At 36.9% G+C, this 20,729-nt stretch overlaps 1 protein-coding gene across 2 annotated transcripts in view; it reads right to left on the bottom strand.

Moving 5' to 3' along the window:
• Positions 1 to 20,729, bottom strand: part of RELN (reelin) — a 533,709-nt gene that overhangs the window by 445,175 nt on the left and 67,805 nt on the right. For both annotated transcript variants that reach the window (XM_055283529.2, XM_055283528.2), the window contains exon 2: positions 11,191 to 11,301. In XM_055283529.2, the coding sequence (XP_055139504.1) occupies positions 11,191 to 11,301 (111 nt within the window). The remainder of the gene's footprint in view (positions 1 to 11,190; positions 11,302 to 20,729) is intronic.

Here is a 20,729-nt window from a genome sequence, read left to right on the forward strand (position 1 = left end):
GGGCTGGTTCCATGTATTTGGTATTGTAAATAGTGCTGCAATAAACATAGGTGTTCATGTGTCTTCATAGTAGAATGATTTATATCCCTTTGGGTATATATCAAGTAATGGGATTGCTGGGTCAAATGGTATTTCTGGTTCCAGATCCTTGGGGAATCGCCACACTGTCTTCCACAATGGTTGAACTTACATTCCCACCAACAGTGTAAAAGCATTCCTATTTCTCCACAGCCACACCAGCATCTACTATTTCTTGACTTTACGTATCTTATCAGGACTAAATTCCTGTATCTATGATCTGTGAAGTGTCCAGAGAAAACTGACATGAAAATTTTACTAAGGAGTTAGGAAATGGATGAGTCTCATGTGGAATGTGTGTTTTTGTTTGCCTAAAGGAAACAAGTGACTTACTTTTTAACAAACACATATCATTTTCAATTTTATGAGAAATTATATGAGAAAGGTGCTAAAGTTAAAGAAAGGGATTGAGTCTTCATACAAGGGAATCTTCCTTAATCATTTCAATTGACATAATATCAGAATATATTCCCAAGAAATTGTAGGCTTATCATTTCTGGAAAGAAGATTAAATAAAAACTGGAAAGAGATGAAATAAGAACTTAATAATGTATCATTAAGACACCAACATGCTGTAAGATATGAGGCTGGACTGGGCAATCCCTTGAAGTTCTTTTTTTTATTTTTTTATTTTTATTTTTTGAGACAGAGTCTTGCTTTGTCACCCAGGTTGGAGTGCAGTGGTGCAATCTCTGCTTACTGCAACCTCTGCCTCCCGGGTTCAAGTGATTCTCCTGTCTCAGCCTCCTGAGTAGCTGAGACTACAGACATGTGCCACCACACTTGGCTAATTTTTATATTGTTAGTAGAGACAGGGTTTCACCGTATTGGTCAGGCTAGTCTCGAACTCCTGACCTCGAGTGTTCCACCCACTTCACCCTCCCAAAGTGCTGGGATTACAGGCGTGAGCCACTGCTTCCTGCCCTCTATTTTCTTAATTCTATAGAAGATACTTAATCACTGTCCTACCTGCAAATATTGGTGTCTGCCACCTCCAGGAGAGAAATGGACAAAGTGGTAGCCAGGATGATCAATTTCCCTAGGATCTCTTTTCATAAGATTAACACATATTTGTATAGTTTTAAACGCATGTATAGATGTGTACACATATATGAACATATGTAGATTTAAAAATATCCTCAAACTTAAAGACAGTAATATTCTCCTCCCCACCCGCCATCCCACCTGGCCCAGTCTATACCCAAACACTTGTGCAGACACACGCATTTACTAACGGCAGCTCAAATACCTTACGAATCCTCGAAGATTGTTATTGGTTTATTCATTCAGTAAATATTTATTGAGCACTTGTAATGTGCCATAGGAGTGAAGATGACTAGATTATCTCTTTGTCTTCAAAGAGGCTTAAAGGTTTTTAAACAAGCAAATTTGGTAGCTTGTTAGAGGTGACTGGTGGAGGTCCCAGAAGACGGAGACGCACAGAGGAGCGGGTGGAGAATTCCGCGGAGGTAGCGGGAAGGGAAGAGCAAGGGGGAAGGGTTCTAAAGTTTTAATAGAGGAGGTTAAGTACGGAAGGATGTCCTAAAAGATGGCAGAGAGTTTGCCCGGGAGACAGAGCCAGAAAGAATTCCAAGAGCCACAAACAAGGGCCGTAGAGGTTTAAAACAGCCGGAATTTTGAAGCTGTGTGTGGGTTATTTTAATTGGTGCAAGAGGGTATATGTGCGTATGTGGTGGGAGTAGGCGTCTGGAAAAGAGGCTGAGAAGAGGTGTGGGAAAGGACAGCGGGTTAGAGCAGAGAGGGCCTTTTCTCAGTCACGGTTCTTTGGGTGATAATAAAAATCAAGTCAAGCTGGCTTGGGCTGCAAGGGGAGTTTAATGAGAGGCTGCAGGGCTCAGTCTGAATCAGAGCTCTGCAACTCCCTAAGCAAGCATAACCGCGAGCAAGTTACTTAACGCTTTTATGCCTTGGGTTCTTTGTCCATAAAATAAGGAAAATTATAGTAGAATTTTTTTTTAGGATCAAAAGAATTAATACCTGCAACACACCTAGCAGATAGCAAGTGCTTGATAATGTTAACTATGTTTATTGTTTCTTAGAACCCCCAAATATCTGAGCCTGATGAAAAGTAAGCCTAAAATAGGAGCCTGGAAAGCTCTGGTACCTCAGGCAGCATTCTGACTCTCTCTCTCCTCTCTCTGCTCATGATTCCTCAGAGCCATTATAGAGCATGGCTGCCCATAGCTCCTGAATGTTTACTTGTTCCTTGGATTAAACTCATAAAGAGTTGGACTGGAATTGACATGTCTCAATTCCTAACTCCCGTGCTAGTATATTTGACGTAGCTTGGCTTTTGTACCTTATGGCTTAAACTAAGGCCAAAACGTTAGGGTAAAAACATGATACAGTGGTGTATCTCTCCTGAGTGGCAGAAAAGGAGGGCAGAGGAGAAATCTATCTTGATTTCTAAGCATAACTATTTTCACATCTGAGCCACAGAACAGGCTAAGCAATTTCAATCTTTAGAGGTTTTGAGCCACGGATGAATATCTAAGGAATGTGGTGATCCTATTGCTTTGTGTCCTCCTTAAACTTTTTTTTTCCTATTTACACAGCCCTAATTCCTTTTAAGAATCTGGCAACTGCCAAATATCCATCCACTAAACAACATAAGACATATCCATACAATGGAATATTATTCATCTATAAAAAGAAATGAAGTAGTGATATATGTTATGCCAGGATAAACCTTGGAAACATATTAAGTAAAAAAAGCCAGGCACAGCCAGGCACGGTGGCTCATGCCTGTAATCCCAACACCCTGGGAGGCCGAGGTGGTCAGATCATGAGGTCAGGAGACTGAGACCATCCTGGCCAACGTGGTGAAACCCCATCTCTACTAAAAATACAAAAATTAGCTGGGCATGGTGGTGCACACCTGTAGTCCCAGCTACTCGGGAGGCTGAGGCAGGAGAACTGCTTGAACCCAGGAGGTGGAGGTTGCAATAAGTTGAGATGATGCGCCACTGCACTCCAACCTGGGCAAAAAAATCAAAGCTCTGAAAAAAAAAAAAAAAAAAAAAAGCCAGGCACAAAAAGCTACATGTTATATGGTTCCACTTAAATGAAATGTCCAGAATAAGCAAATCCATAGAGATAGAAAGCAGATTAGTGGTGGCCTAGGAGCTGAGGGGAGAAGAGAATGGAGAGTGACTGCTAATGGGTACAGGGCTTCTTTTGGAGGTGATATTGGCTTCCTGGAATTAGTGGTGGTAGTTGTACAATCTTGTGAATATACTGCAAATCACTGAAATGTAGCCTTTAAAATGGTAAATTTTATACTATGTAAATTATAGCTTTAAAAGAATATCTGAGAACTGGATATGATGCCAGAAAGCCTGTTTTTTTCTTTTTAAAAAAAAAATTATTTTTTTTTTAATTTTAATTTCTGGGATACATGTGCAGAACATGCAGATTTGTTACATAGGTATACGTGTGCCATAGTGGTTTGCTGCACCTGTCAGCCTGTCATTTAGGTTTTATGCTCCGCATGCATTAGGTATTTGTATTAATGCTCTCCCTCCCCTTGCCCCCTTACCCCCACAACAGGCCCCGGTGTGTGATGTTCCTCTCCCTGTGTCCATGTGTTCTCATTGTTCAACTCCCACTGATGAGTGAGAACATGAGGTGAACACATGGTTTTATCCTCACACTTACACTATCTCCTGCAATAGTCATCACTGGCCTTCCCAAGCATTGTTTCCTTACCTATACACTGGGGGTGGCACTGAGCCAGGCTCTAGGGGAGGTCCATTCCAGCTTTAAATTCTGTGGGTAAGAAACTGAGTGCAGCTCCCCAAAATTAAAGTGAACTTCTCAAACCTCTGTCACTGGAACAATCTTCTCATTCTATTGCCCTTCTCAAAAAAAGGATTCTTACTTCATTCCAAGTCTTTAAATACCTATTTTGAGCATATAATATATACTAGGTATTTGAACTGATAATCTCATTTAATCCATCCAACAACTTTATGAACTGGGCACCATGGTTATTCTTGGTTTACAAATGCAGACATGGAGGTAAGTATGTTGCCCAAGTTAGCAAGAAACAGGGCTGGGCATGGAACCTGAGCTTCCTAACTCCAGAGTTCATGTACTGAGCCACTGCGTTGAACTGACTTTCTCTACTAATTGCTCCACCTTGGCTCAAATCTCGTGCCCTTGAATATCTACTTTAACAATTTATTGGTTAATTAATTCAATAGCTTTATATTTGTCATGCTCACTATTTTAGTAAGTGATTATTTTCAAGTTAGCTATTTGGAAGTTGGGAAATATCCCTGAATTATTTATCATATGTCAAATATAAACTAGATAAAACTATTTCTTAATGAAAGTAAGAATGGAATACCCAAATGGAATGAATAAAGACCAAATGTAAGTTAATATCCTGTTAAAAGGAGAAATTAATGGCAATTTCATCTCTTGTCAGCTCTGCTCTTTGTACCATTGGCTAGAGTAATTTGTTTAATTAATCTGAAGTCTTCTTGTTAATTACAGATCATTTACCATACCCAATAAAAGATCATGCCTTTGAATTCCTCAAGTATGCTTAAATTGCATTTACTTCTGTGTTTCTTTGTAAAGAGGCAGACAAAATAAATTTAGCCAGGTTATTCTAAGTAAAGTATTAGCTTAATTTAGGCTAGTAAATAAGTACCACTACTTATACAATACTCTAATGAAATTGTGAATGGCTGTCCCTCTTCATGAATATTAAGCCCTAAATATGTTCATGCATTCATAATGTACATCTCATAGTCACACAGACAGGACACCTAAGATTCAACTGCTGCTAATGCCCTGGGGAGTAAGGGTCTTGGCGATAATTAGCAAATTTGTAATAGGTTCTACTTAATGTGAAGGATAATGAAAAGTTAGCATATATAGACCCTGTATTTCTATGTTCAGTGAAAAATAAAACAAAATGGTAAAAACTTCATCCTGGCAATGAAATATTAACATAAATCTAAAATTACTAATGAAGTACAATTTTTATTAACTAGTGACCAATATAAGATTTACTAAAGTTTGAAGTTTTTCTTAAAATATTTAAATAATTCACTCTGGAGGCTGAGGCAGGAGAATTGCTTGAACCTGGGAGGTGGAGGTGGTAGTGAGCTGAGATTGCGCCACTGCACTCCAGCCTGGGTAACAAAGCAAGACTTCATCTCAAAAACAAACAATATATATTGAATATATATATAATACATATTTAAATAATTCATTTTGTAATTATACTCCTATCTACCTAAAGTGTCAAATCACATTGAAAATAATCTGCTAATTAAGTTAAAAATTTCCAATACTATGTATTAAAGATAGTGTTGAAAATACTAGTTTTATGTTACTTGCTTAATCTCTATTAAAAATATGACATGAATAACTGAATGTTTAAGAGAAAAAATTACAAAGAAAAAATTCCTACACCTGTTCACTACATTCCCCCCAAACTTGGATTTAATCAAATTTTGTCACTTTAAGCTTTTTTTTTTTTTTTTTTTTTGAGACAGAGTCTTGCACTGTCACCCAGGCTGGAGTGCAATGGCATGATCTCAGCTCACTGCAACCTCCACCTCCCGGGTTCAAGCGATTCTCCTGCCTCAGCCTCCCGAGTACCTGGGATTACAGGTGCCTGCCACCATGCCTGGCTAATTTTTTTATTTTTAGTACAGATGGGGTTTGACTATGTTGGCCAGGCTTGTCTTGAACTCCTGACCTTGTGATCTGACCCCCTTGGCCTCCAAAAGTGCTGGGATTACAGGCATGACCCACTGTGCCCAGCCTTTTAAGCATTTTTTAACTTAAATGATTGTATCTAGAATTCCTAATTATTACAAAGAAATGAAACACATAGAAAATTACAAGAGTTTAAGTAAAAAAGTGTTATAATGGCTGATGTATTAGCTGAGCAAGATTATCTAGGAAGTACAAAGACCTTAATTTATGGAAGGTCTAACAATTTGAAATTTGGCTGCATTCATTAGACCTGCAAACCTGATTCTCAGGTTTCAGAGCCAGAATATCAAAAATTGGGTAAAATCTCTATCTTTTATAACCAGAATTCTAAATCTTGAGTAAATGCATTTCAGCCCTGGAAAAGGAACAATTTTGTATGAAAGGATATTCAAATAACCCTTCATTGAGCGACCACAATGAGCCTTGAAGATTTACATGATTGAGCTGGAATTCAAAGTCAAAGACAAGAGAGAAGCATTTTTTTTCTCTGGGATGCACAAAGAGATATCCATAATTAAACAGCACACTTCCCAAGGGCAGCATGTTTCCTTATATTGACAAGTAAAACGAGGTATTTCAAATCAGGCATTGCTGGATTACAGTCATCTTTTGCATAGCTATTGTCTTAACGTATTTCTGGCTATTAGGCATTTGTCTATTTTTGGTCAGTAAGGCATGCATGCTAAAGAATTCTGGCTTTGCATAAAAAGCTGCAGTAATGTTAGTGGAATTACATTTCTACAGCAATATCTTAAGTATAATTATGGACATTTTGGCTAGTCATACACACATTTTACATTCAAAGAAGAGTAGCTGTAACTTTAGTGTAATTAGTACAATTAAAATAACTACTACAAGTAGGAAAAAACTTTCAGAGGTACCTATTTAGACTTACTAAATGCTTTACTTTGCCTTATTTGTCACAGCTAGTTAAACATATTGCACATTAATCCTATGATATGTTGGGGAAATGCCAAATAAACCACATTTGCTTAACATTCCATCAAAAAAGTCAAAGACTAATGATAGAATATGTATTCTATAACTCTTTTGTTCTAGGTCAAAAAGTGCCACATTACTTTAGCCTGATCCTACCATAACTACTAACTACCAAAAAGCAGCAATATTTAGAAATTATACCTTCTATAATTTTCCTCTACTTTCCTACCTGAACCCTAATCAAATTAAATGTTTAATTTGGTTTTTAACTTGTAAAGAATATGTTAAACTTAGATCAAATACCCCAAAAATTAATGTGCTTTTTTCAAAAGTGACCATTTTATTTAAAAAGACATTTTACCTCCTGCTTTCCATTCTAAACATTATTCATGAAAATTAACTTGTTATATAATATCCAAGCATATTATTAAATTTTATTTTTAAAGTTATTTACTACTGTCAAATACACATAAAATTATTTGCATATTATCAGAACTTAATAAAATATCTCACCTATCTATACATCCATATAAAACACATGTCCTATAAAAATGCAAAGGATCTAGTGTAAGACCTGAGCTATGGAAGTCACTGATGGGCTCTGCCCAAGCTCAGAAGCCTCTTTGGACCATTAAACCAATGATACAGGGTTGGCTGTGAGAGGAAGGCTAGGTGCAATTTAGGCTAATCAAAATACATTTTATTTTTTTATAGTCTTTTTTAAAATTTTATTATTATTATACTTTAAGTTTTAGGGTACATGTGAACAACAGGCAGGTTTGTTACATATGTATACATGTGCCATGTTGGTTTGCTGCACCCATTAACTCATCATTTAGCATTAGGTATATCTCCTAATGCTGTCCCTCCCCCCTTCCCCTACCCCACAACAGTCCCTGGTGTGTGATGTTCCCCTTCCTGTGTCCATGCGTTCTCATTGTTCAATTCCCACCTATGAGTGAGAACATGTGGTGTTTGGTTTTTTGTCCTTGCGATAGTTTACTGAGAATGATGTTTTCCAGTTTCATCCATGTCCCTACAAAGGACATGAACTCATCATTTTTTTATGGCTGCATAATATTCCATGGTGTATATGTGCCACATTTTCTTAATCCAGTCTATCGTTGTTGGACATTTGGGTTGGTTCCAAGTCTTTGCTAATGTGAATAGTGCCACAATAAACATACGTGTGCATGTGTCTTTATAGCAGCATGATTTATAGTCCTTTGGGTATATACCCAGTAATGGGATGGCTGGGTGAAATGGTATTTCTAGTTCTAGATCCCTGAGGAATCACCACACTGACTTCCACAATGGTTGAACTAGTTTACAGTCCCACCAACAGTGTAAAAGTGTTCCTATTTCTCCACATCCTCTCCAGCACCTGTTGTTTCCTGACTTTTTAATGATGGCCATTCTAACTGGTGTGAGATGGTATCTCACTGTGGTTTTGATTTGCATTTCTCTGATGGCCAGTGATGATGAGCATCAAAATACATTTTAATTCAAGTACAAATCGACTTTTTACAGCTTTCAAAGCTACCACAGGAAATGTCTTGAAGACCAGTTTCTTAAATAATTTGTAACAATTTTATTCTTACTTTGTTTCTCTTACTAGCTAAAATCTGAGGCAATATGATACATGCATTTTATATGTTCTTTCAAAATGTGCTTACAACACAGTTATGATCTTTAATGATTTTCCTTATGTAAAGCCCCTGCACTAACAAATGATAGTTCCTTAATTCAGCCAAGTCTCCTCAAATCATCTCAACCTATATATCCCAGATTAATTACATTTCAGAACTGGGTTTTTTTTTGCTCCCCCCACAGGAAGTGTATATAAGCCCTGGACTAAGGAAATGGTCTGCTTCAGTTTCCAAGATTATAATCTGGAAAAGCTAATTTTATTGAGTGTTTTTTATGTGCTAATGGCTTTACATAAATCACTTCCGCCTTTAGTTATCAGGGCTACCCAACATCTTATGAAGAAGGTAACCTTATCATCATCATTTCATATATAAGAAAATTAAGCTTAGAGAGGTTAAACGACTTGGCTGAGGGACATAACTAAGAGATGAATACTGGATCTACAAGCAGGTCAATGAGACTCACAGCCTGAACTCTTATCCCCCCACATTTGGCTCCTCCTTGTTGCCGATGCCAGCCTGTACCTTGGACACCTTACATGCCTTGCCGTATCAGAATCTTTAGCCACAGAACAATCTTTCTGAATCCCCTACCGGGCTCTACAGTTTGTTCTCCATACTGACCTCAGAGTGATCTCTTTAAAATGAAAGGTTGGTGGAATCACTCCTCAGCCTAAAACCCTCAACGCCTTTCCTTTCACTTAGGATAAAGGCCCCAAACTTACGATATCCTGAATGGTCTGGCTTTGGTCTCCTATCTGGCCGTATCCCCTTCCCTCTTGATTCCAAGTCCAGCCACTCCAAGGTTTTCTTTCCGTTCCTAGAACACAGCCAGCCTCTTCCCACCTGTGGCCTTTGCACCTGCTGTTCCTTCCTTTGGGTATGCTGTGCCCCACCATCCACAGACCTTTAGTTAATAATCTCTACTCCTTCATAGCCCTACTCAAATACCATTTCCTCAGGAACACCTTTCCAAATTACACCACACTTTACTCAAGACTGGATCTAGTTTCTCTGTCATACCCTTTCCCAGCACTCAGCATACTTCTTTGCCAGCCCCTAGCAAGGTTTGTAATGATGTATTTACATGATCATTTAATCAACATCTGTCTTTCCACTAGAAGTCCTCACACTTTAACATGGATCAACATCACTTCGAGTGTTTATTTCAAAAAATGATCACAGTTTCTGATTCACTGTGTTTGAAGTGAGGTCTACAATCCTGCAGTTACTACTTTCCAGGTGATGCTGATGGCTGGATTGGGCACTGATCCAGTACAGTGGTTCTCAATCCTGGATAAACATTAGAATCACCTAGAGAGCTTTAAAAAAATCACCAATGCCCAGGCCCTCACCCCCAGAGTTTTGATTTAATTGGGCTAGGCTGGAGCCTAGAAGGTCTTATTCCAAATATTGCATACTTATACTTAAAAAAATTTTGTTTACCTAAAATTCAAATTTAACAAAGTGTCTGGTATTTTTACTTGCTAAATCTGACAACTCTACTTATGAGTCCTGCTGTAACAGAACAGGTAGTATGTAACATACTTAAGTACTTATATTATATACATATGACTATGACCTGACCCTTCCTCTCTGCAGAGCAGAAAAAGGATGGGACTAAATAAGTGGAATTTGTAGACCTAAGAGGATATTTTTCCCCTTAGGTTTGGACCTTAGAAGTAGTTACCAACAGACTGTGAAATCTAATCTGGGATCTTTTTAAAATAGAGCAAATTCTCAAATGTGAAATCATTTAAAATGATGACTGAATGACTTCAAGGTTTCCTTAAGCTGTGGGCTGTGGACCTCATCTTGGGCAAGCAGTGACAATGCAGCATCAACATTGTTGCTCTGACATCAGCCAATGAGTCATCTGGGCCGGGCTACTGCTGGGACTTGACACTTCATATATCAAAAGGAGGTAGAAAATTATTTATTTGATAAACATCACGGAAAAAAATAAAATGTTGAACACATAACTTTGTGTCTGATAATGCGATTCTATCCTTCTCACATCTATGGATGAAGTCCTGTGTAGTCTTTCAATTTTGGAATAAGATCAGTAATTTCATATCCTACAAAAACTGCTATATTAAGCTTGCATTTTTGATGCTGTGAAGGATCTACTTAATCTCAGCCTGGCATGTTTAATAGCATTATGGGTAAACTAGAGATTCCTAAGTTGAGACTCCTGAGATTAATGGACATCACGTGGTCTTCTGTTTCTCTACATAAGTAACCTGCCAGGTCTCTGATTTAAGGACATTCAAATATGTTAAGTATTAAATAGGATTCTTCTATGAATACTCATAGAACTCAATAATTTTATCAAATATTGCTATCTTCTGCTTTATACAACGTTCACTTGCCAGATTAACACACTTTTCACTAACCACAATATTTTAAGAACTGTTTATGAGAACAGATTACTGAATGATTGCATGGACATCAGAGCAAATTCCAGCAACTTAAGTAACAGAATATGGAAATTTACATGAACCCCAAAGGACCAAGTATAATTGTGGCAGTGGAGGGAGAGAATGATAGAAAGTTCATCATGCCAAGATCAAGGTTAGTTGCACATTTACATGACTTATTTCAATTCACCCAACTTCAAGCAAACACACACAAAAACAAAACACTGCAGATTATTTTCTTGGAAGTAATAAAGGTCTAACACTGTTAAAACAGATACTTTAAAACGTAAGACCTGTGATTGTATAAAGTACCCCCAAATTTCTGGTTTGTGAGAATAGCTTACCAAATCCAAAAGCACTGGAACCTCCAATGCTCTGTGATGCCTGAACACTCGTAGATGTGTATAGTCCTGTCACCAGCAAGCCATCAAAGAAGGTGCTTGTTGAAATTGTCACTGAAATGTAAGAAAGAAAAAAAAAACTCTCAATACAGTCAGAATAACACAACATATTTCTGAAGTGTTAGACACTGTCAAAACAATCTTTACTCATTAACAAATTATTTTTATACTACCCCTAGTTGGTATTTTTTATATGAGAAATTACAGAGAAGAATAAAGAAGCTCGGAACTCCAGTGTCTACAATTGCTGGTCCTAAATTTAGAACATCAGTCCTACCTTTCTGCATTCATTTACACATTTCCTATGTGAACAATCATCTGAAAATAATGCAATATTGAATAGATGGTTTCCCCACCTCCACTACCACCCCTGAAGGCAGTCAAAGGCATTGCTGGAGTTTTGGCATTATGATAAAATGTTTTTTTTTTTTAAAGTATTTCATACTGTGGGAAACAACTGTACATCAGCTGAAAGAAGAACAGTAAGATGAACCACATTTCTTATTGTGAGTCCATATTTCACAGATGAGTTCCCTGAAGTTTTCCAACAAAAGCAGATTAATTTGCATGAAGACAGCCAGACTTTTTCCTCTTGTGAAGAAGAAAGGAAGATCACTGCATGCTTTAAGTTTGAGAACAAAGTCTGGAAGAGGAGTGGTTTTATAACCATAAAATCAGGACGTTCCTGGGAAGAAAAGGGTAAAATTAAATGTATATGTATGCTACTCAGGCTTGGCTTCTTCAAATTTTATCTTGCTCACCACCCTAAAACCTGATCATAATTTCCTGCTTGAGATAGCATTTTCTCCTGCATGGATTTTATAAGATTGAGATGATGCCATTTGTAGGAAGCAACCAAGGGAAGGTAATAACATTATTTAGGCAGTGCACAGTACAAGGCTGTCATCGTCCTTAGTGGCAATAAGGAGAATGACCAGAGTCACATTAACTTTAACGAGAATGTTTAAACTCCAGAAAATCCAGTGAACAGAGCTAAATGGTCTGAAACATCCATATTACAAAGCATAAAACAAGACACACATCAATAGAATAGCCTGACATCATGCTACTCCCATAATGGCATAGGGGATTGGAATAAATCACCTTCTCATCCTTTAACAAGAACTAATAGCTAATATTTTTTAGTGCTGGCATGTCAACCACTTAGTTGGGCACTGAGGTAAGTAGTTTACATATATTATCTCATTTAATTGTCAAAACATACCTATAAGAGGGATACTATTATTATTTCCAGCATACAAAAGAAGAATGTGTAGAACAGAGCCATTAAGAACCTGGCCCAGGACCATCTGATACCATCTAAAATGTTTTGATGCTGTCTACATGGGTTATTTCCTGTTTCTTCTTTGCTCCCCTCAGATCCAAAAGTGGCAAAGTAACCATGGTCAAACTCCATCAAGGCAGGCATCTCAAGTATTTTTTTCACTGATATATCTTGAGTGTCTAGAAAAATTTATGGTACTCTTAGGTGCTCAATATTTAGTGAATTATTAATGAATAATTTATTCATATAAAAGTAGTGCAAGGTTGTTTTATCTTTAGCTTGTTTCCAGAGGAAAAGTATGTTATGAATCCTAGACTTTATAAATCAGATGAGCCCCACTTGGAAAAGCCACATGGAAAAAAAGAAGACAGAAAAGTTGGCTATTTAAATATGTAAAATGCTTTCCAGAGTGCAAGACAGATCAATGCAGAGAGAAACTGACTAAAAGACCAGCCAAAGACATTTTTTAAAAGGCATAAGTATGCATAAATTTTATCAGATGCTGTATGCTTACACAAATCATCTAAAGAAAAAAAAATACTTGTTTGAAATGAATTGATTATAATCTGCTTGCTAGCGTTCAGAATTTTTTAGGAAAAAATGATATTTGCCTTTGGAAAAACGCTACTCTTTTGACAGTGGAATAAGCATTTCTTTTCCTCATTTAAGCAGATGTGATGCATAATCCATATGTGAATTGATAATCGGTTTTTATTTTTTTTTTTAGAAAGAGGAGGAAATGTTGCCCAGACTCTCATGGGATTTAAGGCATATCTTTCTGGTCACCAGGCTTCCACTTCTTCAAGAAGATAATGGGTCCAATCTCTGTATGTAAAAACCACTGGACACAGTGTGGATTCTGTTAGCATGCAGACCATTTCAGAATGTCTGCAGCCCACATGTTTTCACTGACTGGAACACTGGTGGTGAACCCATGAGCAGTATAAAGGAGCATACTGAAAACTTCACACCAAGGAACTTCGACTTTGAATCTATGTCAGGAACACCCTTCTCTCCACCCCCTTTCTTTCCCTTTCACTGAAAGGCTTCCGCTTATCTCTACTTGCAGCCCTCGGTTAATCTGCCCAAGTTTCCTGTGACATCGACCCCTGCAGTTTTCGGTTTTCACATGGGGCCCTCTCCCCCACACCTTCTCCCTTTAGTGTCTGCCTGATTCCTTTCTACCAAGCTATGTGACTCCGCACGTGCACCAGCTCTAATCTTTCCTCTGTGCCCTGACGACTTTCTTTCCTCTAATTTCACTTGGCTCACTTTTCAAGCACTATTTTAGCCTCTCTAGTCTTAACTCATCACTTACATCCACAACCTGGTGCCATCCAGGCAATTGGAATGGTTCTTTAAAGCGGAAAAGTGATTTATGATAAGTTAAAGGGAAAATTTACCATACACAGAAATAATATGGTACATGATTTTAAAAACTGAGGTTCACACTTGTGAATGTAAAATTATTTAAATATGTATATGAACTAGAAGGAAACTTATAACTTTCAGGTCACCAATTTGGCCCATTGATGAAGCTGATTAAAGACAGAGATAAAACTACTGTCTACTATTTAAAATAAACAAGCTCTCCATGAATCATAGGATTATCCATGTGTGTAGATGTAGATATACTCATTTGAAGAATGTAAAATACACTAATTCCCACTATAGATATTTTTGCAGTTTTCTGATACTCTGATTTAGAATGTTATGGTTCCAAGCTGCATAGTTTAAAATGTTCCATAGTGATTGTCACTTTAAAATGTTTCCTTTAAAAATATTTACTTATAAAATAGACTTGCATAAGTAGAAGTTGTAGTTAAAAGACATAAATGTGGGTATATTAGGATGGGGATAATTGGACAAATTTTTTATATTCGAACTACTTTTAAGAAAAGTAACTATTGGGCTACATGTGTCTAACTGATACCTAACTCAGACATGTTAATAAGCAAATCCTTCATGCCCTTCCCAAGATTATCAGTCAAATGCTCTAATTAATGTTAAAACGGGGAATAAATAATATTTTTCATGTCAACTCACTTTCAAATTAGTATATTATGTACTATGAACAATTGCCAAGTCTAAGTAGTGGGTATACACATGTTTGTTGTACTAGTCTTTGATTTTTTTGTTTGTTTTTTTTTTGAGACAGAGTCTCGCTCTCTCGCCCAGGCTGGAGTGCAGTGGCACAATCTCAGCTCACTGCAGCCTCTACCTCCTGGGTTCAAGCCATTCTTGTGCCTCAGCCTCCTGGGTATCTGTGACTATAGGGGCGTGCCACCATGTGTGGCTAATTAATGTATTTTTAGTAGAGACAGGGTTTCACCATGTTGACCAGGCTGGTCTTGAACTCCCGGCCTCAAGTGATCCACCTGCCTCAGCCTCCCAAAATGCTGGGATTACAGGCATGAGCCACCGTGCCCACCTGTTGTACTAGTCTTTTAACTTTCATTTTTGAAAACATTTATATTTAAAAAGTTGGTGAGGAGAAGAAGAAATTTGTGGTAAATGCATTTCCAATGAGCAAACTAAGCCAAATAGTTAAATGTACTAGAAGGTACATAATGCATTCAGACCTAAAGAATGAAGCAAGGTGTATGATTGATTAAACAGAAAACTAAGTAACTTCTATGAGCCAAGACTTGTGTAAGCACTGTAATTTGGGTTTTATTAACTAGACGGGCAGAGATATTTAGGAATAGTTCTCCCTTGACAAAAATGTTTATAAACTCCATCTGACATCCTGTCAATTCTAGCTATTTTATACAAATTAAAATAGATCACCACTATGGGATAACACCTACAAGTTATCCATATCAGACACCAAAGGTTTATGTAAAACCATTAAATAATAATCTAGTGAGCTTAAATAGGTAAACACCTATTTAAACAATCCATTCTCTCATATAATCAGTCTCTATTCATAGCTTTATAAATTTTTATGGTCAAATTTGTAAAATTCTTTCCCAAGAGACTTCTTCCCTCTTGGAGTCAATTTTTATATCTTTCATAGTTTTGCATTAAAATGTCAAGAGAACTGGCTACTTTAATACAGATAAAAATATCAATATTATAGATTTCAAACAGAATTCTGAAATTGCCAGTCCATTTTAAGGGGGAAATAAAGCATGTATATTATTATCTATAATTAGAAAGCAAATGCATCTTAGATCACATAATTCCCTTGTTCAATAAACATCTCTAGCTTCCTAACGTCCGTAGATTAAAACCCTAAATCTTCAATGTGGTTTCAAAGACCTTTGGGTTGTGGCCATAACTAGTCCCTCCAGTCAAAGTTCTCCATTTCAGCTGAAAACATCTGATTAAAGGATGTTAACTGGATTAAACAGTTAAACCAGAACATGTTCTATACTTCTCTGCCTCCTGGCCTCTGCTCTCACCTAGAATGACCCCTTGCCAGGTTACCTTTTGTTAAGGTATTCAGGTGTAGGTTCAAATGCCACCTCTCTCATGCAGTCTGTTCTGACCTCTTGGGAAAGTCACCTCTCCCTCCTCAGTTACCCCAGAGCTCATTCACAGACTACTTTCCCCAGCGTTTGGCTCAAGGGAGAAGCTCAACTTTTGTTGAATTCAACCAAATAGAAACATTTATTACAACATAAGATAACATATAAGAATAAAATAAGATAAAATTGAGAGTATAATGTAGCCAGTGTAACCAAAATTGTAAAATCTAACTTCTACAGAAAAAACTGGGTCATTGTTATTCTTAGAGATACATGAAAAATAAGTTTCCTCTGAAAAGCAAGCAAAAAAAAAAAAAATAATGCAGTATTCAATTATAGTACTCAAAAACCAGGTAGGTCTAAGAAAATTTTAGTTGGATTTTACATTTAACCATAATAGCTTTTCTTTTATATATCTGTATTTTGTCTGTGAATACATATACACATATAAATGTATATACCAAATTAATCTTCTGATAATTTTTGTCACTAAGACTTTACACCATTATCCTCACTCTTAAGTTACTCTGCCATTTCCTCAAATAAAATATAAGGAATCAAAAGGCTGAGCAGGTTACAAATATCTCTTCCACATCTGTGTTAAATTGGCAATGAGCTTAGCACCGGGAGACCATGAATATGGACTGCTGGGGTGTGACTGCAGAATGAAAACATGATGTAGTGACACAATTCAATTCTTATCAGTGGCTCAAAGAGTACCTCTGTCTTGAAATGACTAATTACAGAGTCAGTTATTATCTATTATAGCTTCTATTAAACATTCCCCACAAGACCCTAATACCATTCTTGCAGAAAATCACTGTAAGATGAAAGTCTAAAAGAAAATAAATTTAGACATTTAACGCTGTTTGCATTTCATTCTAAAGCTTCTGGTCTACAAATGCTCTACAGTCCATTAAATTTTGATCATTTGCAGCATATTCCATTACTACTTTATATAAAGACCTTTAATATGTGTAGGAAAGAAATATATTAAGTAATACTCAAAATGATGTTCCCGTTTTTTTTTTTTTTTCAGAACAACAAGCATCAGAGGATAGCAAATTGCAAAAAAATTGAAATTAGGTACATAAGCATTAGTGATGATGCACTGATTGCAAAGAGTTTCCATTTCTTGATTTTGTATATTCTGAAGATGAAAAACGCCAGCAGAATCTAATACTGTCAATATTTAAGAAAATATCATTGCATTTTGCCTTATGAAGAGAAATTCGTTTGCTTTTTGAATACAGAACAAATTAAATAGCCTAAGGAACAAACATCTTTCTCTGAAAATAAAATAAACTGAGCATATTTGCTGCAAAATTTCATCAACACTGTATGTTCAACTACTGATTCTTCCTTAAAGTGCCACTAGCTCTGGGCACCAAATAGAGACCATAAAAAAATACATTATAATTCCATTCCAAACCTCTGGAAGAACATGACCCTCGCACTACTTCTCATTACATATATTAACTCCATTTTGACATGGTTTTGTGTGGATTTCAAAAATTAAGTGAAGTATTTCAATAATAGCATTCCCAAACCAACAACAGCAAAGAAAAAAAATCATCCCAATAAATATGTAAAAGAAATGACTGGAAGTCAAGATTCACTGAGTGAGGACATGAATCCATACAAATGAAAAGAGATCTTAAATAATTAGATCAGGATAATAAACTCAGTTTATTCCAGGAACAAATGGACTCCAGTCAGCCTTTTGTGAGGGGTAGAGAGAGATCGTTCCTACCTTACCTATCTGTTCCAACAACTAATGATAAGGGGCACGATGAGGAAGGAGCTGGCTGCCCACCTAGTATAGTCTCCTGTCCATCTCTAGAGGAGCATTGCTAAATGTACCACAGCTACTCTTTCCTACTTCCATAAGGCTTTAGATGGCTGACCTAGATCATCTCTAAGAGCTCTTTACCCTCAGATTTAATAGATACCTCCTTAATAATAATAATAGCTAAACAATATTTGAATACTACATGCCAAGTACTGTTCTAAATCTTTTATAGGTATTATTTAATCTTTCAATATCCTATGTGATAATTACTAAAATTATACCCCTTTTACCCATTAAAGCTGAAACAAAGAGGGGAGGGCTAAGTCATGTGCCTTAACTAGCATGTGAAAAGTAGCTCTAGGACATGGAGGTCATGTTCCCCAACCTGAATGGACTGCAGTAAGTACAGCAGCCTCTATCTATCTCGTGCTATGCCCAAGAGGGTGGCAGGTGCTTGTTCTTTTCCTGGAAGGCAGTGCTTCCATGCCCTGGGTACCTGGGTATAGTCTCCTGGAGTATCGCAAGCAAGCCGCTCTGTAGAATGTACTTAACCTGATGTCTGCTGTACCAATTATTATTACAGCCATTTATTATCATTATTATTACTCCCCGTTTTCATTTTATATGGATCTGTGCTGTTCCCTGGGGGGAAAAGGAAGGAGAAGGAGTGGCCTCCAGGGAAGACTAAAAGCAGTGTGATAAAGGACTAAGCTTAAGATCAAAATAAAAAGGTCAAAGAGCCCTGGATCAGCCCGCCTCTGAAAGCAGGCGGAGAATGCCCTGCAAATGCTCTGCACCTTTGTCTCCACCTGCAAGGAGAGGAAAAACTGAGCATGATTCAGGAATTCTAGCAGGTGCAGGAGACCCATCATATGCAAAACTTAATGATCGATGAAAACACCTTCCAGGGTCTGGAAAATGCTCTTTGCTGGCTAGAGGAGGGGTACAGCATCTCTGTGGAACACTATTATGATATACTTATTACTGATTCAGAGATTCAGATGAACCACACGTAGCCTCTAAGTCTTATCTTCCAGCACCAACAGTAATAAAAGGAGATCCACTGAGATTCTTTTTTCTTTAAGTTCTTGGGAGATAAAACGGGTGCAGTCAAATGTGTTTGTGAATTTATTATTTTAAAATTAAGCCCTTTGGAAGTAAGTTTAAATAAGAGCACTTGGTGAATATAAATCTCTCCTACTCAATCCCTCTACATAGCCTTTCCTCTTCTTTATGTTCCAAACCCCAATCCACCCTACAATCACTCTCTCTCTGACACACGCGTGCACGCACACACACACACACACACACACGCTCACTCAGAATTTCTAAAAATATTAACTTTGGGGTAAAAATCTCACATCTTATTCAGGTGATCCCTTCCCTAGACTTGGAGACGTATGTCAGAATAAACTACCTGGAATGAGGTCCTGAACAATATTTTTGAAATCTCCGAAGACTGTCCAATCTAGCCTAAATAAAAATTCCTAAATAGCATTATTAATGATAAAGAATTAAAATATAATTTTATAATTCTCTACCCAATTTTTAGCCCCAACCGCACTTAAAGCAGGAATAATTTCATTTTATCATCCACTTTTGGCTTTTATAATTTAATTCTGAATTTTAAAAAATTCTACAAATAATAGTTTCTATTATATAACCCAAAATTTTTTTCTTCATAAATGACACTTTATTATAATTTAGAGAACCACAGACAAGAGTAACTGGTATTTGTGACTTATCTCTGACCTTATTTTTCACGTTACTTTTATATGAGGCTGGATAATATTCATCCATGAAAATTTCATATTGTTGGCCCTGCACTCAATAAATTATTAAAGTGATGTGAATAGGAACGTGGTGTTCAGGTTTTCAGCAATTTTCATCCTTTTGTTCTTGCTTTTTTAAAGGAAAGACTATCTTGTCTAAAACTCAACATATCTTTGTAAAATTTAAGCAAAGATTAGCCTTAAAAGAAATCATTTTGGGAGATTTATTACTCTGAATTGCTACAAGAAGTTTTAACAATGTTTTTCTTCTGAGGCATGGATAATTTTCTAGGTTGAGAAAAACAAGTCTAGTAATTCTTACAAGCACATACACAGGTGAATACATTACAATAAAATACACAGATGCCTAGAGAACAAATATATATGTGATTTTTCTCCCCCAAAATCATCAGGTGTGTAAAGCTTTTATACAATAAAAAAAGGCTTCTAAGTTTTCTATTATGTTGTTTTTTTTTATGTTGTTTTGACCAAAGGTAACTAAAAATTTGAACTCATGTAACAAATAACAAAGTAATCCTAATAGTGCCCCAAGTAGTTTAAAACATAAATATATGACCCCCACCCCCCCTGTTTTTTTTTGTTTTTTTTTTTGAGATGGAGTCTCACTCTGTCTCCGGGTTAGAGTGCAGCAGCACAATCTTGGCTCACTGCAACCTCTGCCTCCTGGGTTCAAGCGATTCTTCTGCCTCAGCCTCCCAAGTAGCTGAGACTACGGGTGTGTGCCACCAGGACAATTTTTGTATTTTTAGTAGACAGGGTTTCACCATGTTGGCCATGATGGTCTCCATCTCTTGACCTTGTGATCCACCCACCTCAGCCTACCAAAGTGCTAGGATTACAGGCATGAGCCACTGCACCTGGCCAGCTTTTGATTGTAGTTCAACATATTGAAAATATGCCATTACAAAATTCTTAAATATTTTCATATTTGCAACAACTTTGTGCTTGTGCAAGAACATGCCAAGAGTGACCTTAATGATACTTGTGCATATGTCATATATCTGTTGTTTGTAAAATGTCTAGATCAACATTAATAATAATTGATAGAATTCCTAATACACATAGTTAAACTGAACGCAGCTCTAAAATATCGTAAGTTTTTTTGTTTGTTTGTTTGTTTGTTTGTTTTTTTGAGACGG

This window comes from Symphalangus syndactylus, chromosome 6 (genome assembly GCF_028878055.3).
Source record: "Symphalangus syndactylus isolate Jambi chromosome 6, NHGRI_mSymSyn1-v2.1_pri, whole genome shotgun sequence".
Classification (NCBI taxonomy): Eukaryota; Metazoa; Chordata; class Mammalia; order Primates; family Hylobatidae; genus Symphalangus; species Symphalangus syndactylus.